Source organism: Orcinus orca, chromosome 8, assembly GCF_937001465.1.
Source record: "Orcinus orca chromosome 8, mOrcOrc1.1, whole genome shotgun sequence".
Lineage (NCBI taxonomy): Eukaryota > Metazoa > Chordata > Mammalia > Artiodactyla > Delphinidae > Orcinus > Orcinus orca.
In genome coordinates, this window is record NC_064566.1 from 5,605,937 (window position 1) to 5,620,492 (window position 14,556).

A 14,556-nucleotide genomic window follows, 5' to 3' on the forward strand; every position below is an offset into this window, starting at 1 on the left:
ACCCCAAAAAGCTTTTGTATATGTGGGTTACATAGGTCAATATTTAGTGATTACAAATTAAAATGGAAGAATTTTCTAAGTATATAATTGCAAAACAAGACAATGTCTTGTATTTCCACAAAGGCTCAAGGAAAACTTCAGGATTTCACTGGACCACAATGAAGTTACAGAGATTACAGCAGTTATAATCAAACACTAGCTACTAAGAGCACAATATGAGTACTGAAAACTGAGTTAATCTCTGAAAAAACACATTTAAATTCTACTACTTTACAAAATTTTAGAAAACACAAGAATACACAAATACACACTCTATTAACCCTGAGAGTGATGTCATCACACATCATGTAACTTCTGGAAAACTCCACTGTATTTCTGGAAAATCTCCACTGATTAGTGAATGAGACAGAAAAAGGCAAATAACATCTCAGTATTACTATGAAAATAGTTTTGACTTCACAGATCCCTATACATAAAAGAATCCTGAGTATATATCATACTGTGGGAACCACTGTTCCACACCAATCTTCTTTAAATCATGGGTCATAAAAATCAATGTAGGTCAGATATGCATTTTAAAATGAAATAATAGAATAGAATGAAATGGAGAGTATAAGAAAACACAGTAGGCTAAGTACCATTTCCTGAAACTGCTGTTAAAATTATGTACACCCATGTGTATGAGTGTACTAGGTCCTAACAGAAAATGTATTTCCTGGACTTCCCTGGTGGCGCAGTGGTTAAGAATCCACCTACTAAAGCAGGGGACATGGGTTTGAGCCCTGGTCCAGGAAGTTCCCACATGCCGCGGAGCAAGGAAGTCCGTGCGCCACAACTACTGAGCCTGCACTCTAGAGCCCATGAGCCACAACTACTGAGCCTGTGTGTCACAACTACTGAAGCCCGTGCGCCTAGAGCCTGTGCTCAACAAGAGAAGCCACCGCAATGATAAGCCCATGCACCACAACGAAGAGGGGCCCCTGCTTGCCGCAACTAGAGAAAGCGTGCAGCAACAAAGACCCAATGCAGCCAAAAATAAAATAAATTAAAATTAAAAAAAAGAAAATGTATTTCCTACTGCAGCTCAGTCAAACACTGAAAAACACTGTACAACACACTAATTTCCCTATACTACTGCCAAAGCAGAGGCTATACACACATAACCTACAATCTGTATACTAAAAACTGATAATTTGTTATAAGCTAGATATTCTCCAACATGAAGGCAAATAAAGGTTTCAGGTGGATACAATTTCTATAAATTGAATAAAGTCACAGGTCACCTCACCACGCTATCACGCTGTTGCCACAGCCACCACTAAAGCTTTCCTACCACCTTTGCTTCCACAGTCAGTTCAGGTAAATAGGAAGGCAAGAGTTATCCAAGCTCCATCAGCCACAAATAAAGGTGCTCTTCCCTTCCCTCTAAACAGAGCTCTTGCTCTTAATCACAGGTTGACTTCCTAAATGAAGGGCCTGCCTTCAGAGCAAACTGGTCAACAATCACTTTGCTGCTGGCATTATGGTTACTGCTCTCATCCTGAATCTATACGATTTCCTGGGTCAAAACAGCAGCATTCAGACAATGGTTCAAGTTGTAGATCTCTCTCTGTATCCTGGCAAAGGCAGGTCTGCATCTGGCGAACTGCAACAAATGGAAACAGCAGACAGTGAAAGGCAGAGCCTGTCTGCACCAACAGCTGAAGCTCCACCCACAGCCTGGGCACAATCCAGGACACCCAGAGATCTCAACAATGATCTCCCTGAGAGGCTACAAAGACAAACTCTACTGGAGGCAGTGAATGAAACATAACATCACTGCCTCTTCCTCTCTACCAGAACTGAACTGCAGAATTTTCTCTCAGAAACAGTTTCTCTCTCAATTAGTCCAAACAGACTAACAAAAGCCTGATGAAAATTATCAGCAAAAAGGCAGTGAGGCAGGACTGAGTTCAGTGATGCATCATAATGGCATATACTTTTAAAAAATTGTAGTAACATACACATAATGCAAGATTTATCATTTTAACCATTTTTAAATATACAGTTCAGTGGCATTAAGTACATTCACGTTATTATGCAACCAACACCACTATCCTTCTCCAGCCAGGAGTTTTACATCATCCCATACTGCAACTCTATACTTACTGGCATATACGTTTTCAATGACCCTATTTTTCTGATATCAGCCTACCCTAAGTTCCAAGTGCACCCCGTCCAAGAATAGACCCAATCCCACTACTGTCTTCAAACTTGGAGGGGAAAAGGCAAATTCTGTGAGAGCAGAAATCTTTCTTTTTACTGCTGCCTCCCAAGAATCTAGCACATGCCTGACAAATATAGATTCAAATATTCATCTGTTACATGGCCAAAGTTATCCCTAGAGTACTTACTAATTGCAAAGGGAAAAATATACCTTTACAATGGAAAGATCTGCTGGTTACCACCTTAACCAGTCTTAACCATCACTACCAGTGGGACAACCTAGCACTGTGTACCTTCTGACTTGATACAATTTGAAGTGCTCAATCATCCAGGAAGCATCCTTGCCAAAATGTTTAACATGAATCTAATCCTCTAGACTCAAGTTCTAGTTGATGAGGAATAGTTTAGGAAAACAAATTAAAGTACACAATGAGGAAAGAGACAAATCCAGAATGTAGGGCTTTTTAAAAGACAATGTCACTCACATGAGTACAGTCAACTGATCTTTGACAAAGGACCAAGGGCAATTCAACGTTTTCCTGTGGAACAGACAGTCTTTTCAATAATTGGGGCTAAAACAACTAGACAGTCAACGTACAAAAAAAAAAATACAATCACTGACCTTATACCTTTCACAAAAATAAACTCAAAATGGATCATAGACCTAAATGTAAAACACAAAACTATAAAACTTCTAAAAGATAATATGAAAACACCGAGGTGACCTTGGGTTTGGCAATGAGTTTTTAGATACGTACCAAAAGCAAAATCCATGAAATAAAAATGTTATGTTGGGCTGCATTAAAATCAAAAACTTCTGCTCTGTGAAAGACACTCTTTTAAGAGAATAAAAAGAGAAATCACAGACTGGGAAATAACATTCACAAAAAGAGTTGAAGACTTAGTCCACACAGAAAAACCTGCACACAAACATTTACAGCAGTTTTACTCAGAACTGTCAAAACCTGGAAGCAACTAAGATGTCCTTCAACAGGTGACTGGATAAACTAATTATGGTATAGCCATACAATGGAGTATTATTCAGCAATAAAAAGAACTATCAAGACACAGAGACATGGAGGAAACTTAAATGCTTATTACTAAGTGAGAGAAGCCAGTCTGAAAAGGTTGCAATACTGTATTTGGATTCTAACTACATGACATTCTAGAAAAGGCAAAACTATGGAGATAATAAAAACATCAGTAGCTGCTGGTGTGAGAGGGAGGAGGAGAGATGACTAAGTGGAGCACAGCAGATTTTCAGGGCAGTGAAAACCATTCTGTATGATACTGTAATGGTGGACACATGACATTATGCATTTGTCAAAACCCACAGAACTATAAACACAAAGGGTGAACCCTAATATAAACTATGGACTTCGGGTGATAATGTTGTGTCAGTGTAGATTCATCAACTGTAACAAATGTAACACACCGATGGGGACTTCCCTGGTGGCGCAGTGGTTAAGAATCTGCCTGCCAATGCAGGGGACACAGGTTCGAGCCCTGGTCCGGGAAGATCCCACACGCCGCGGAGCAACTAAGCCTGAGTGCCGCAACTACTGAGCCCGTGTTCCCTAGAGCCCGCGCGCCACAACTACTGAGCCCACACGTCTACAGCCCATGCTCTGCAACAAGAGAAGCCACTGCACTGAGAAGCCCACTCACCGCAACTGAGCTCACACGCCACAACTACTGAAGCCCGCATGCTCTAGGGCCCACGTGCCACAGCTACAGCACTCGCATGTTGCAACTACTGAAGCCTGAGAGCCTAGAGCCCATACTCCGCAACAAGAGAAGCCACCGCAATGAGAAGCCTACGCACTGCAACAAAGAGTAGCCCCTGCTCGCCGCAACTAGAGAAAGCCCCAGCAACGAACCCCCAATGCAGCCCCCACAAGAAAACAGAAACACGGGGTTTCCCTGGTGGCGCAGTGGTTGAGAGTCCGCCTGTCGATGCAGGGGACACGGGTTCGTGCCCCGGTCCGGGAAGATCCCACATGCCGCGGAGCGGCTGGGCCCGTGAGCCATGGCCGCTGAGCCTGCGCGTCCGGAGGCTGTGCTCCGCAACAGGAGAGGCCACAACAGTGAGAGGCCCACGTACCGCAAAACAAACAAACAAACAAAAAAAAACATGTTGAGTAGAAGCCTGACACTAAAGGTCACATGTTATATTATTCTGTTCATATGAAACATCCAGAATAGGTTAATCTACAGGAAAAGAGAGTGAACTAGTACTTACCAGGAGCTGAAAGGAGGGGTATACTGCTTAACAGTACGGGGTTTCCTTCTTGGATGTTTAAAATGTCTTGGAACTAGATAGAATGTACTGAATGTACTAAACGTCAATGCAGTGCATACTTTAAAATGGTTAATGGTTAATTTTATGTTATGAGAATTTACCTCAATTAAAAAAAAATGATATGGGAAAAAAATGTAAAAACTATTCTTACCTAGCGGGCTGTACAAAAACAGGTGGCTAGCCAGGCTTGACACAAGGGTTGTAGTATGTCAACCTCTATCCTAGATTAAAAGAGACTAAAGAGTCATAATTAAACGTAAATCATAAACTTGGACTGAATCCAGAATTTTTAAAAGTCAGGAAAAAGCTATTTAGGAAAATGTGAATATTAGATATCAGGGAACTATTGTTATTTTCTTAGGTTATGACAATAGATTTGTGATAAGGTCATACCCTTATTGTTAGGAAAGACATGCTGAAATATTTAGGGGTGATAAATATGTGTCATGATGTGCAAATTACTTTCAAATAATTCAGCCTCAAAAAACTATATATAGAAACAACGTGGCAATTTTCAAAAAGCATTTGGGGACTCTAGGGGAAGAATATACAGATGTTCATTATATTGCTCTTTCAACTTTTCTGTATTAGAGCTTTTTCAAACTAAAAAAGTTTGGGAGCAACTTTATTTTGTGAAGGTAGAAAACTGGCTCTAGACAGCTGAATACAAAGGTTGACAACATATTAAGCCTAATGTCCCAAATTCCTTGGGAGTAAGGGCTTATGAGAACTGCACTGAGGAATATACCTGGTTCCAGGATCCTTTTCTGGGACAGAAAAGCATCGCTTTTCCAAGGACAGGCTTAATCAGGTAGGAAGATTGGTAGGACCCATTCCTTGTGGACATGGGTATAAGATGCACCATAAGCACTTGCAAGAGGAATTCCTGAAAAATAACACATGCACAAGGGCATGCATGTAACACACACATAAAAAAAATCTGGCACTGCAATCCTATATTCTCATTGACTTACAAAATTAAATTTCAAATGCTGTTTCCCCAGCCAAGGGAAAAAAATCTGACTATAAAAGTTAAATGATGGCTTAAATGTTCTTACTGAACTAAAATCACTCAATGTCTATGGAATGACCCACATGAAATTCTACAGCAAGTACGCATCCCTTGTGCAGGTTGTTCTAGACCAGCGGGCTCCAACAGAAAGTAATGTGAGCCACATATGTAATTTTTTTCTAGTAGCCATATTTTTAAGGTGAAATTAATTTTAATAATATATTTTATTTATTCCAAGAAATCATTTCACATGTAATCAATAATATCATTTCACTGTTATCATTATAAAAATTATTGAGATCTTTATTTTTTCATATTAAGTCTTCAGGGTTCATTGTGTATTTTACACTCACATCTCAAATTACACTAGCCACATTTCATGTGCTCAATAGCCAAATGTGGCCAGCGGCTTACTATGCTGAACAAAGCAATCTAGCTCTTAGAAGAAGCGACAGAAGCAAAGCTTAGAAAGTGAGCTACCAAGAAAGGGATTTAATGTATGTATATGAATCTCCAAAATCAACAAATGCTGGAATTGTTCTATATTTACATATGATAATCAGCCAAACAACCATTTACCAAGGTTTAATTTACAAACTAAACTCAATCCCTGCTCTGGTACCCTCCACGATATCCTCTAAGCAAAGGGGGTTATCACATCTCCATGTGGGCAGGGGAGACTTTACTCCACATCCTCTACACACATACCGGGTGGGCCTGGGAGTTCTGTCCCTTGGCTTTCATTACTAGGTTCAGTCTGAAGACTAGGATGAAAAAAGAAAAAGGTGCTAATGGTTAGAATTAGCACCATTTTCCCTTGGCATTTGTCTTTGTCTACTAACCCCTTCCCCCATTGTTTTGTCCAACTGACCTCCAATTCCCCAGAGAAGAGAGATCATGTCAAATCCATATTCTCCAACTCTTAGATTCCTGCTGCCAAAGTAACTGTGGCCTCTTCCTCTTGACATTCCCTTACTTTAAAAAGAAAATTCTGCCAGAAAGTGGCTTTAGGAGAGCAACTAACATCACTTCAAGATCAATCTCTTTCCAAAAGTGGCCTAGAATCCACTTCCCAATGTCTATTTCAAAAATACCATAGGTAACAAAAAAATAATTTAAATATACTTAGGATCAATGATATACAAATAGTAGTTCAATTACTCTTCCCTACTATCCTCCCTCAAATGTCTCCCTTGCCCCACGAAGATGAGAGCAAATTTTTCACATTTTTGAAAAAAGGAAACATCATTTCTTACTTGTCAGACTAACAAACAGTATCTTTGACCCCCAACTGTAGAACTTCAGGTAAACGGAGAGACAGTGAATTTCATAAGTTCTAATCTTTTATTGGTCTTTTAGCAAATGTGTATTTTTGAGCTAAATGACTGAAACTATATTTCTTATTTCTTCCAGCTTCTTCCCTTGAATAAACCTTTCCAGGGTTATAAGAATTCTAGGACTTCCCTGGTGGCGCAGTGGTTAAGAATCCGCCTGCCAATGCAGGGGACACGGGTTTGAGCCCTGGTCTAGGAAGATCCCACATGCCGCGGAGCAACTAAGCCCATGCGCCACAACTACTGAAGCCCACGAGCCTAGAGCCTGTGCTCTGCAACAAGAGAAGCCACCAAAATGAGAAGCCTGCGCACCGCAACGAAGAGCAGCCCCCACTTGCCGCAACTAGAGAAAGCCCGTGTGCAGCAACGAAGACCCAATGCAGACAAAAAATAAATTAATAATAATAATAATAAAAAAGAATTCTGTAATTTGGCCTAAGATCTGACACTACATTAAAAATTGTTGAATTCTGGGCTTCCCTGGTGGCGCAGTGGTTGAGAATCTGCCTGCTAATGCAGGGGACACGGGTTCGAGCCCTGGTGTGGGAGGATCCCACATGCCGCGGAGCAACTAGGCCCGTGAGCCACAACTACTGAGCCTGTGCATCTGGAGCCTGTGCTACACAACGAGAGGCCGCGATAGTGAGGCCCGCGCACCGCGATGAAGAGTGGCCCCCACTTGCCACAACTAGAGAATGCCCTCGCACAGAAACGAAGACCCAACACAGCAAAAATAAATTAATTAATAAACTCCTACCAACATCTAAAAAAAAAAAAAAAGTCTTAAAAAAAAATTGTTGAATTCTGCTATCCTTTGTTTACTGAGCTTATAAAATACAGATTCTAATAACCAGTACTTGTAATATATACGAAATTACTAACTCACTATCTTTTTATATATCTATGAAGTAGAAAATATATATACCTGTGTATTATTTGTGTACATGTGTGCGCGTGTGCATGTGTATGTGTGTTTAAAGGCAAAGAAGATGACATGGAAGGATACATGACTTGATAAAATAGTTACTTCTGGGGAAGGGATTGGGACTAGAGCCGTTTAAGGGGCTCTTTAGCCTTATCTATAATACTTTATATAATAATGTGTTCCTATTCTATTTGTATAATTAAAAACCGGTCAGGGGGCTTCCCTGGTGGCGCAGTGGTTAAGAATCCGCCTGCCAATGCAAGGGACATGGGTTTGAGCCCCGGTCCGGGAAGATCCCACATGCCTCGGAGCAACTAAGCCCGTGCGCCACAACTACCAAGCCCACGTACCACAACTACTGAAGCCCGTGTGCCTAGAGCCCATGCTCTGCAACAAGAGAAGCCACCAAAATGAGAAGCCCGCGCACTGCAACGAAGAGTAGCTCCCACTCACCACAACTAGAGAAAGCCCGTGTGCAGCAACAAAGACCCAATGCGGCCAAAAATAAAATAAAATAAATAAATTTAAAAAAGAAAAAAAAAGTCAGATTTGAAATATGTAGAACTAGCTGGTTATATAACTTAAGTTCTGAAAATTATAACAGATACCATTCATTCAAAGTTCATTGTTTGCAGTCTATATTCATTACCCCATTAAATCCTCAAACAACTCTAAAAAGGCAAGTATCATTATTACCCCCAATTTAGAAATGAGTAAATTGAGACTCAGAGAGGTTAAGAAGTGCCCTGTTTAAGGTCACACAAATGTCAGGGCCTGGAAGGGACCCCAAAACCACACTAAAGCAAATCCACAGGGAATTTGACAGATTAGTTATAGCCTTGCTAAGGGAATATTCAGTTAATTCAGGAGTAAAGAGAAAACACTTTTTAACTTTTGCTATTGTTAAAGAAAAAAATTTGCTTATTTATCTGCCAGATTCAGTAAACGAAGCTATAAGACCACTTTGTGGTATTTCTTGACTGGCTTACTAACTCCGCTGATCGTGGCGGCAGCGTCCTGAACCTATTGAAAGTTTGAGAGATTTAAGTAGAGCTGTAGTGACAAGCCATGTACCACCAGCTCCCACCTCAGCTCTTTTGGTTAATTCTAAGCAAAGTACAGCAAATAAATTCAGCTGGATTGCACTTTAGGGTGTGGATTATTTGTTTCTGACAAAGGAAAAACCCTATGATTTGAGTTTTAACTACCAAAACCCCCATAATTTTCTTAAAGGACAACAACAATGACAAGTATTTGTACCAACTATAACTGATCTAGTAAAAATTAAGTTAATCAACTGATACGTGTGTATTCAGTCAATTTACATTACCACTAGAAGATCAGCTAGAAGTCTTGCTACAAGAATCTCTAATGTAAGGGAAATATATACAGTGTCTCCGAAGCTCATGATCCTTGAAATCCTCTTTCCTTCTTACCTTAATCAAGTTTAGCTAGGTTCACTGACTCCTGAAATCCAGTGAAGGGCATCTCTTTTAACCTGACCTTTCCCAGGATGGAACAAGAGCTGTGGTTAAGCCTGGATGAAATATAAATAAGATTTATCTCCACTCTCAAATGCCAAGTCTTCCATACAGCATTGTTTTTAAGTTGATTACATACTCTGGACTTATACGTCAGACACTTTCACAAATCTTAGTTCTATTTCAAGTTCCGTATCTGGTTCAGGAAATTTTTACTGCCAGTGCTACAAATTAACTTTAGTCCTGGGTGAGATTCTGAGGGAGTTTCAAACATATTAACCTAATTCCAAATGAAATAAAAAAGCTATGTACCTTTAAAAGCTTTTATAAAACATTTTTATACTCAAGTTAAGAAATCAATAGATAAAACCCACTAAAATGACGGAGGAAAGCATGGCATTATAGTTTATAACCAATATTTTTTTATAAACAATATTAAACTGAAGAGTTTTCTACAGCAAAAAAAAAAAAAAGAATAAATGGTTATTTTCCATCCACCATTTCAATATTGCTCATTCTGTATTCAGTGGCTTCGGTTTATATTACACATGCTGTTTCAAGTTCCTTTCCTAAACTCTGTTCCCAGTTCTACCACCTTTCCTTACAAATGATGACCTCATGACTTACTCTATAAAGAACATCAAAACTTTAAAACGTAGCAATTATAGTTTTTCTTCCCCACGATGTTGGGCCAACCCTTGCCTCTTTCATCCTACCCCCATTATCAAGGTACCTTCTCACCCTCTCACTGGGTCTCAGTAAATTCACTCAAATTTCAAGACGACTAAGTTCTAAAATGTGCCTTTTTTTTTTTTTTTTTTTTTTTGCAGTATGCGGGTCTCTCACTGTTGTGGCCTCTCCTGTTGAGGAGCACAGGCTCCGGACGCGCAGGCTCAGTGGCCACGGCTCACGGGTCTAGCCGCTCCGCGACATGTGGGATCTTCCTGGACCGGGGCACGAACCCGTGGTCCCCTGCATCGGCAGGCGGACTCTCAACCACTGCGCCACCAGGGAAGCCCCTAAGATGTGCCTTTTGTGCTTTACTTTCTAAAATTATTTCTCTGGCTCTGTCCTCACCAGTTTAAGATCCACCATTTCCAGAGAAGCCATTATTTAATTCTGATTCTTGAATATCTATCATCACAATCACCCAGCTCTATCTATTTATAACCATAAAATAACTCTTCTCTTTTCTTTGCCACTATATCAGTAGATCTTAAATTCTGTCTTCTCCTGAAAGTTTCTGCAATTGAGTGCTATATTCTGATTACTGATTATTTATTATTTAAAAAGAAAACTCAGAAAGGTTTAATAGGCCAAATGTGTGCGTGTGTGTTGTGCTGTGTTCTACTAGAGAACAATTAGAATACAGAACAGTGCCTTTGACATACTTCAGAGTACACAGTTCAAAAGTAATTTAGCGGGCTTCCTTGGTGGCGCAGTGGTTGAGAGTCTGCCTGCCGATGCAAGGGACACGGGTTCGTGCCCCCGTCCGGGAAGATCCCACATGCCGCAGAGCAGCTGGGCCCATGAGCCTGCGCGTCCGGAGCCTGTGCTCCGCAGCAGGAGAGGCCACAACAGTGAGAGGCCCGCGTACCGCAAAAAAAAAAAAAAATTTAGGAATTGCAAAGTTATCATAAAAGAATAAAAGCTCAACAGTGCCTTTGAACTTTTTCTCTTCTTTGGAGATCACCTATTATCTCTTACAGTGAAAAATACGTTATTTGTTTAATTTTCTAAATTTTTGGTAATAAACTTTTAAAGATATCAATAAAAGTATACCACAGCAAGGACAATAAACGGATGATTAGCAAAAAGTTGTTGGGAATCTCAAAGTACCATCCCACAAATTATTTTCTAATTACAAAGGAGAAAACACATTTTTAAAGGAAAGATATGACAGTCGCACCTGTAACAAAGTGATCAAACATAGCAATGCCAAAAATGAGACAACCTGAAACTGTCTCCTGGTATGATGCAATAAATAAACACAGGCAGTGACCTTTGTAGTATTTTTGCCAATGTGTTTAACCTGAAGCTAATCACCTAAAGCTCCATAAACTTATTTCTAAAGTGCTCCTTTCTGATGTTTTAGTCTCAGTTTAGTCACGATCAAAGGGACTCTGGTGGAGCGCCAACAACCACCATGAAAAACGGGGTAGCAGAATGAGTAGGTCTGGGGCCAGGCAGACCTAAGTTTGAATCCTGGAACTGTTACTTACTAAGCCTACATAAGCCCTGAGCCTCAGTTTCCTCCTCTATAAAATGAGGTTATATAAAATACTACCAATTTCAGAGATTGTTACAAGGATTAAACGGCATATCTAATAATGTAAAATATCTAAAATACTGCCTGGCATATTAGAGCGATTCAGCAAATGTTGGTTACCCTATCATACCATATATTGTTCTCTATGTCATGATTAACAAAAAACTTTTATATACATATAGTGTCTCATCATCTGATGCTCCCTGTAAATAACAGCTACAAGTCACTAAAAGTGAATACAATGACATAAATCTTCCTGCAAGGAGTTATTAATCTTTTAACATTATAAAAATGGAAGGATTTGCATTCATTCACACATGACCCCCTTTTTTTTTTTTTTTGCGGTAGGCGGGCCTCTCACTGTTGTGGCCTCTCCTGTTGCGGAGCACAGGCTCCAGACGCACAGGCTGAGCGGCCACGGCTCACGGGCCTAGCCACTCCGCGGCATGTGGGATCTTCCTGGACCGGGGCACGAACACGTGACCCTGCATCGGCAGGCGGACTCTCAACCACTGCGCCACCAGGGAAGCCCCCACACATGCTCTTTTTACTGGTAGTACTTGTTTTCCACAATCCCATATGCCCAAATTTCAGTAGTCACACTTTAGTTAAATAACATCAGTCTCCCAACAACATCGTTCAAACTTCAGTTACCATGGTATATGAACCACAAGTAGCTGCATAAAGTACAAATTTTTTTAAACATCTTTATTGGAGTATAATTGCTTTACAATGGTGTGTTAGTTTCTGCTTTATAACAAAGTGAATCAGCTATACATATACATATAACCCCATATCTCCTCCCTCTTGCATCTTCCGCCCACCCTCCTTATCCCACCCCTCTAGTTGGTCACAAAGCACAGAGCTGATCTCCCTTCGCTATGTGGCTGCTTCCCACTACCTATTTATTTTACATTTGGTAGTATATGTAAGTCCATGCCACTCTCTCACTTTGTCCCAGCTTACCCTTCCCCCTCCCTGTGTCCTCAAGTCCATTCTCTACATCTGCGTCTTTATTCCTGTCCTGCCCCTAGGTTCAAGTACAAATTTTACTGCTAGTTCTTCACTCCAGAATGGCTGTGTAAGTGAAGATGTGCATTGTGATCAGTGACCAATCACATCACTTCTTTCAAAGTCTGTTAGTGATGAGTCACTGGGCATGCTATTCAGTTCACACACAAACAGCACAGCGTGTAGCTGTGTTGACTCCTAGTCTCCAGTAATAAACCCATGTGACATTTTATAAAAATGGATAATCAAAAAAGGGAACTGGCCTACAGAGATAAAAATGAAGCAAAGATGTAAAAAGTGGTAATGCTGAAAGTAAAATCTGAATAGAAAATAAACAGAGTTAACATGCATCAGAGGAGCTTAGTACTGGCAAACTTATCAACATACACATAAGGAAAGTGATGATGATGATGATGATGAAAAGGATAAGGATGTCCCAGAGGAACTGACACCAGCAAAAAAAAAGGAACTCTCAATGATATTTCATGACATTGAAAGTGCAAAGGATAGGGAGCACAAATATATGGACACCAAGGGGGAAAGTGGCGGGGGCGGGGGAGGGTGTGGTGGTGGTGTGATGAACTGGGAGATTGGGATTGACATATGTATACTTATATGTATAAAACAGATAATTAATAAGAACCTGCTGTATAAAAAAAATAAATTTAATTTAATTTAAAAAAAAAACAACAACAAAGGATATGGGCTTCCCTGGTGGTGCAGTGGTTGAGACTCCGCCTGCCAATACAGGGGACGCGGGTTCAATCCCTGGTCCAGGAAATCCCACATGCCACGGAGCAACTAAGCCCGTGCACCACAACTACTGAGCCTGTGCTCTAGAGCCCGTGCGCCACAACTACTGAGCCTGCGCTCTAGAGCCCGTGAGCCACAACTACTGAAGCCTGCGTGCCTAGAGCCCATGCTCTGCAACAAGAGAAGCCACCACGATGAGAAGCCTGCGCACCACAATGAAGAGTAGCCCCCGCTCACCACAACTAGACAAAGCCCACACGCTGCAATGAAGACCCAACACAGCCAAAAATAAATAAAGAAAAAAAAAGAATAATAAAAAAAGAAAAAAAAGAATAAAGAATAAATAAAATAAAAAATAATAATAAATAAATAAATAAGAATAAATTAAAAAAAAAAGAAAGTACAAAGGATAAAATGCTGGAAGCCAAGGCATCCAAAAGACGTTTGCTCCATATCTTAAGTTATAGGACAAGAAGCAGGCAAACACTGCTCAAACTACTCTTGATAAATTTTAACAAAGATATAGAACACTTCAATATTCAATGTTTCTAATGCTTTAGATTACAGTGTATCAAATAAATACTAGTTTTACTTTTTCGTTTCCTCATACCAACAATGAAATTGTTTTTAATATTTTGACAAAAATTTTAAAGGGCACATCATAACTTTTCCCATTGGTCATCTTGCATGGCCTTAGTCTTCATGGTCGTTTTTATAGTCCTACACTACCATGCAAAGTGGGGACTGCTTGTGGATATATACAAGAGTGTGTGTGTGTGTGTATACAGGTGTGGAATTTTTGTTTATTTCTTTATTGAAGTCTGGTTGATTTACAATGTTGTGTTAGTTTCTGGTATATAGCAAAGTGATTCACTTATATATACATATTCTTTCTCATATTCTTTTCCATTATGGTGTTATTACAGGATATTGAATATAGTTCCCAATGCTATACAGTAGGACCTTGTTATTTATCTCTTTTATATATAACAGTTTGTATCTGCCTAATTTATCCCTCCCCCACCTTCTTTCCCTTTTGGTAACCATAAGTTTGTTTTCTGTGTCCATGAGTCTGTTTCTGTTTCATAGATAAGTTCATTTGTGTCATTCTTTAGATTCCACATATAAGTGATATCATATGGTATTTCTTTCTCTTTCTAACTTACTTCACTTAATATGATAATCTCTAGGTCCATCCACGTTGCTGCAAATGGCATTATTTCATTCTTTTTTGGGGGGGCACGCCACGCAGCTTGCAGGACCT

The 14,556-nt window shown here is 40.0% G+C and overlaps 1 protein-coding gene across 3 annotated transcripts in view; it reads right to left on the reverse strand.

Moving 5' to 3' along the window:
• Positions 1-14,556, reverse strand: part of KDM2A (lysine demethylase 2A) — a 105,993-nt gene that overhangs the window by 62,104 nt on the left and 29,333 nt on the right. The window contains exons 1-3 of one of the 3 annotated variants that reach the window (XM_033402378.2): positions 6,391-6,433; positions 6,228-6,283; positions 5,256-5,393 (exon numbers count right to left, since the gene is read on the reverse strand). The exons of the other annotated variants lie outside the window; for them this stretch is intronic. Coding sequence (XP_033258269.2) covers positions 5,256-5,393; positions 6,228-6,283; positions 6,391-6,418 — 222 coding nt within the window. The 5' untranslated portion in view covers positions 6,419-6,433. Of the gene's footprint in view, positions 1-5,255; positions 5,394-6,227; positions 6,284-6,390; positions 6,434-14,556 lie in introns of those variants that run through there. 3 annotated transcript variants of the gene reach the window in all.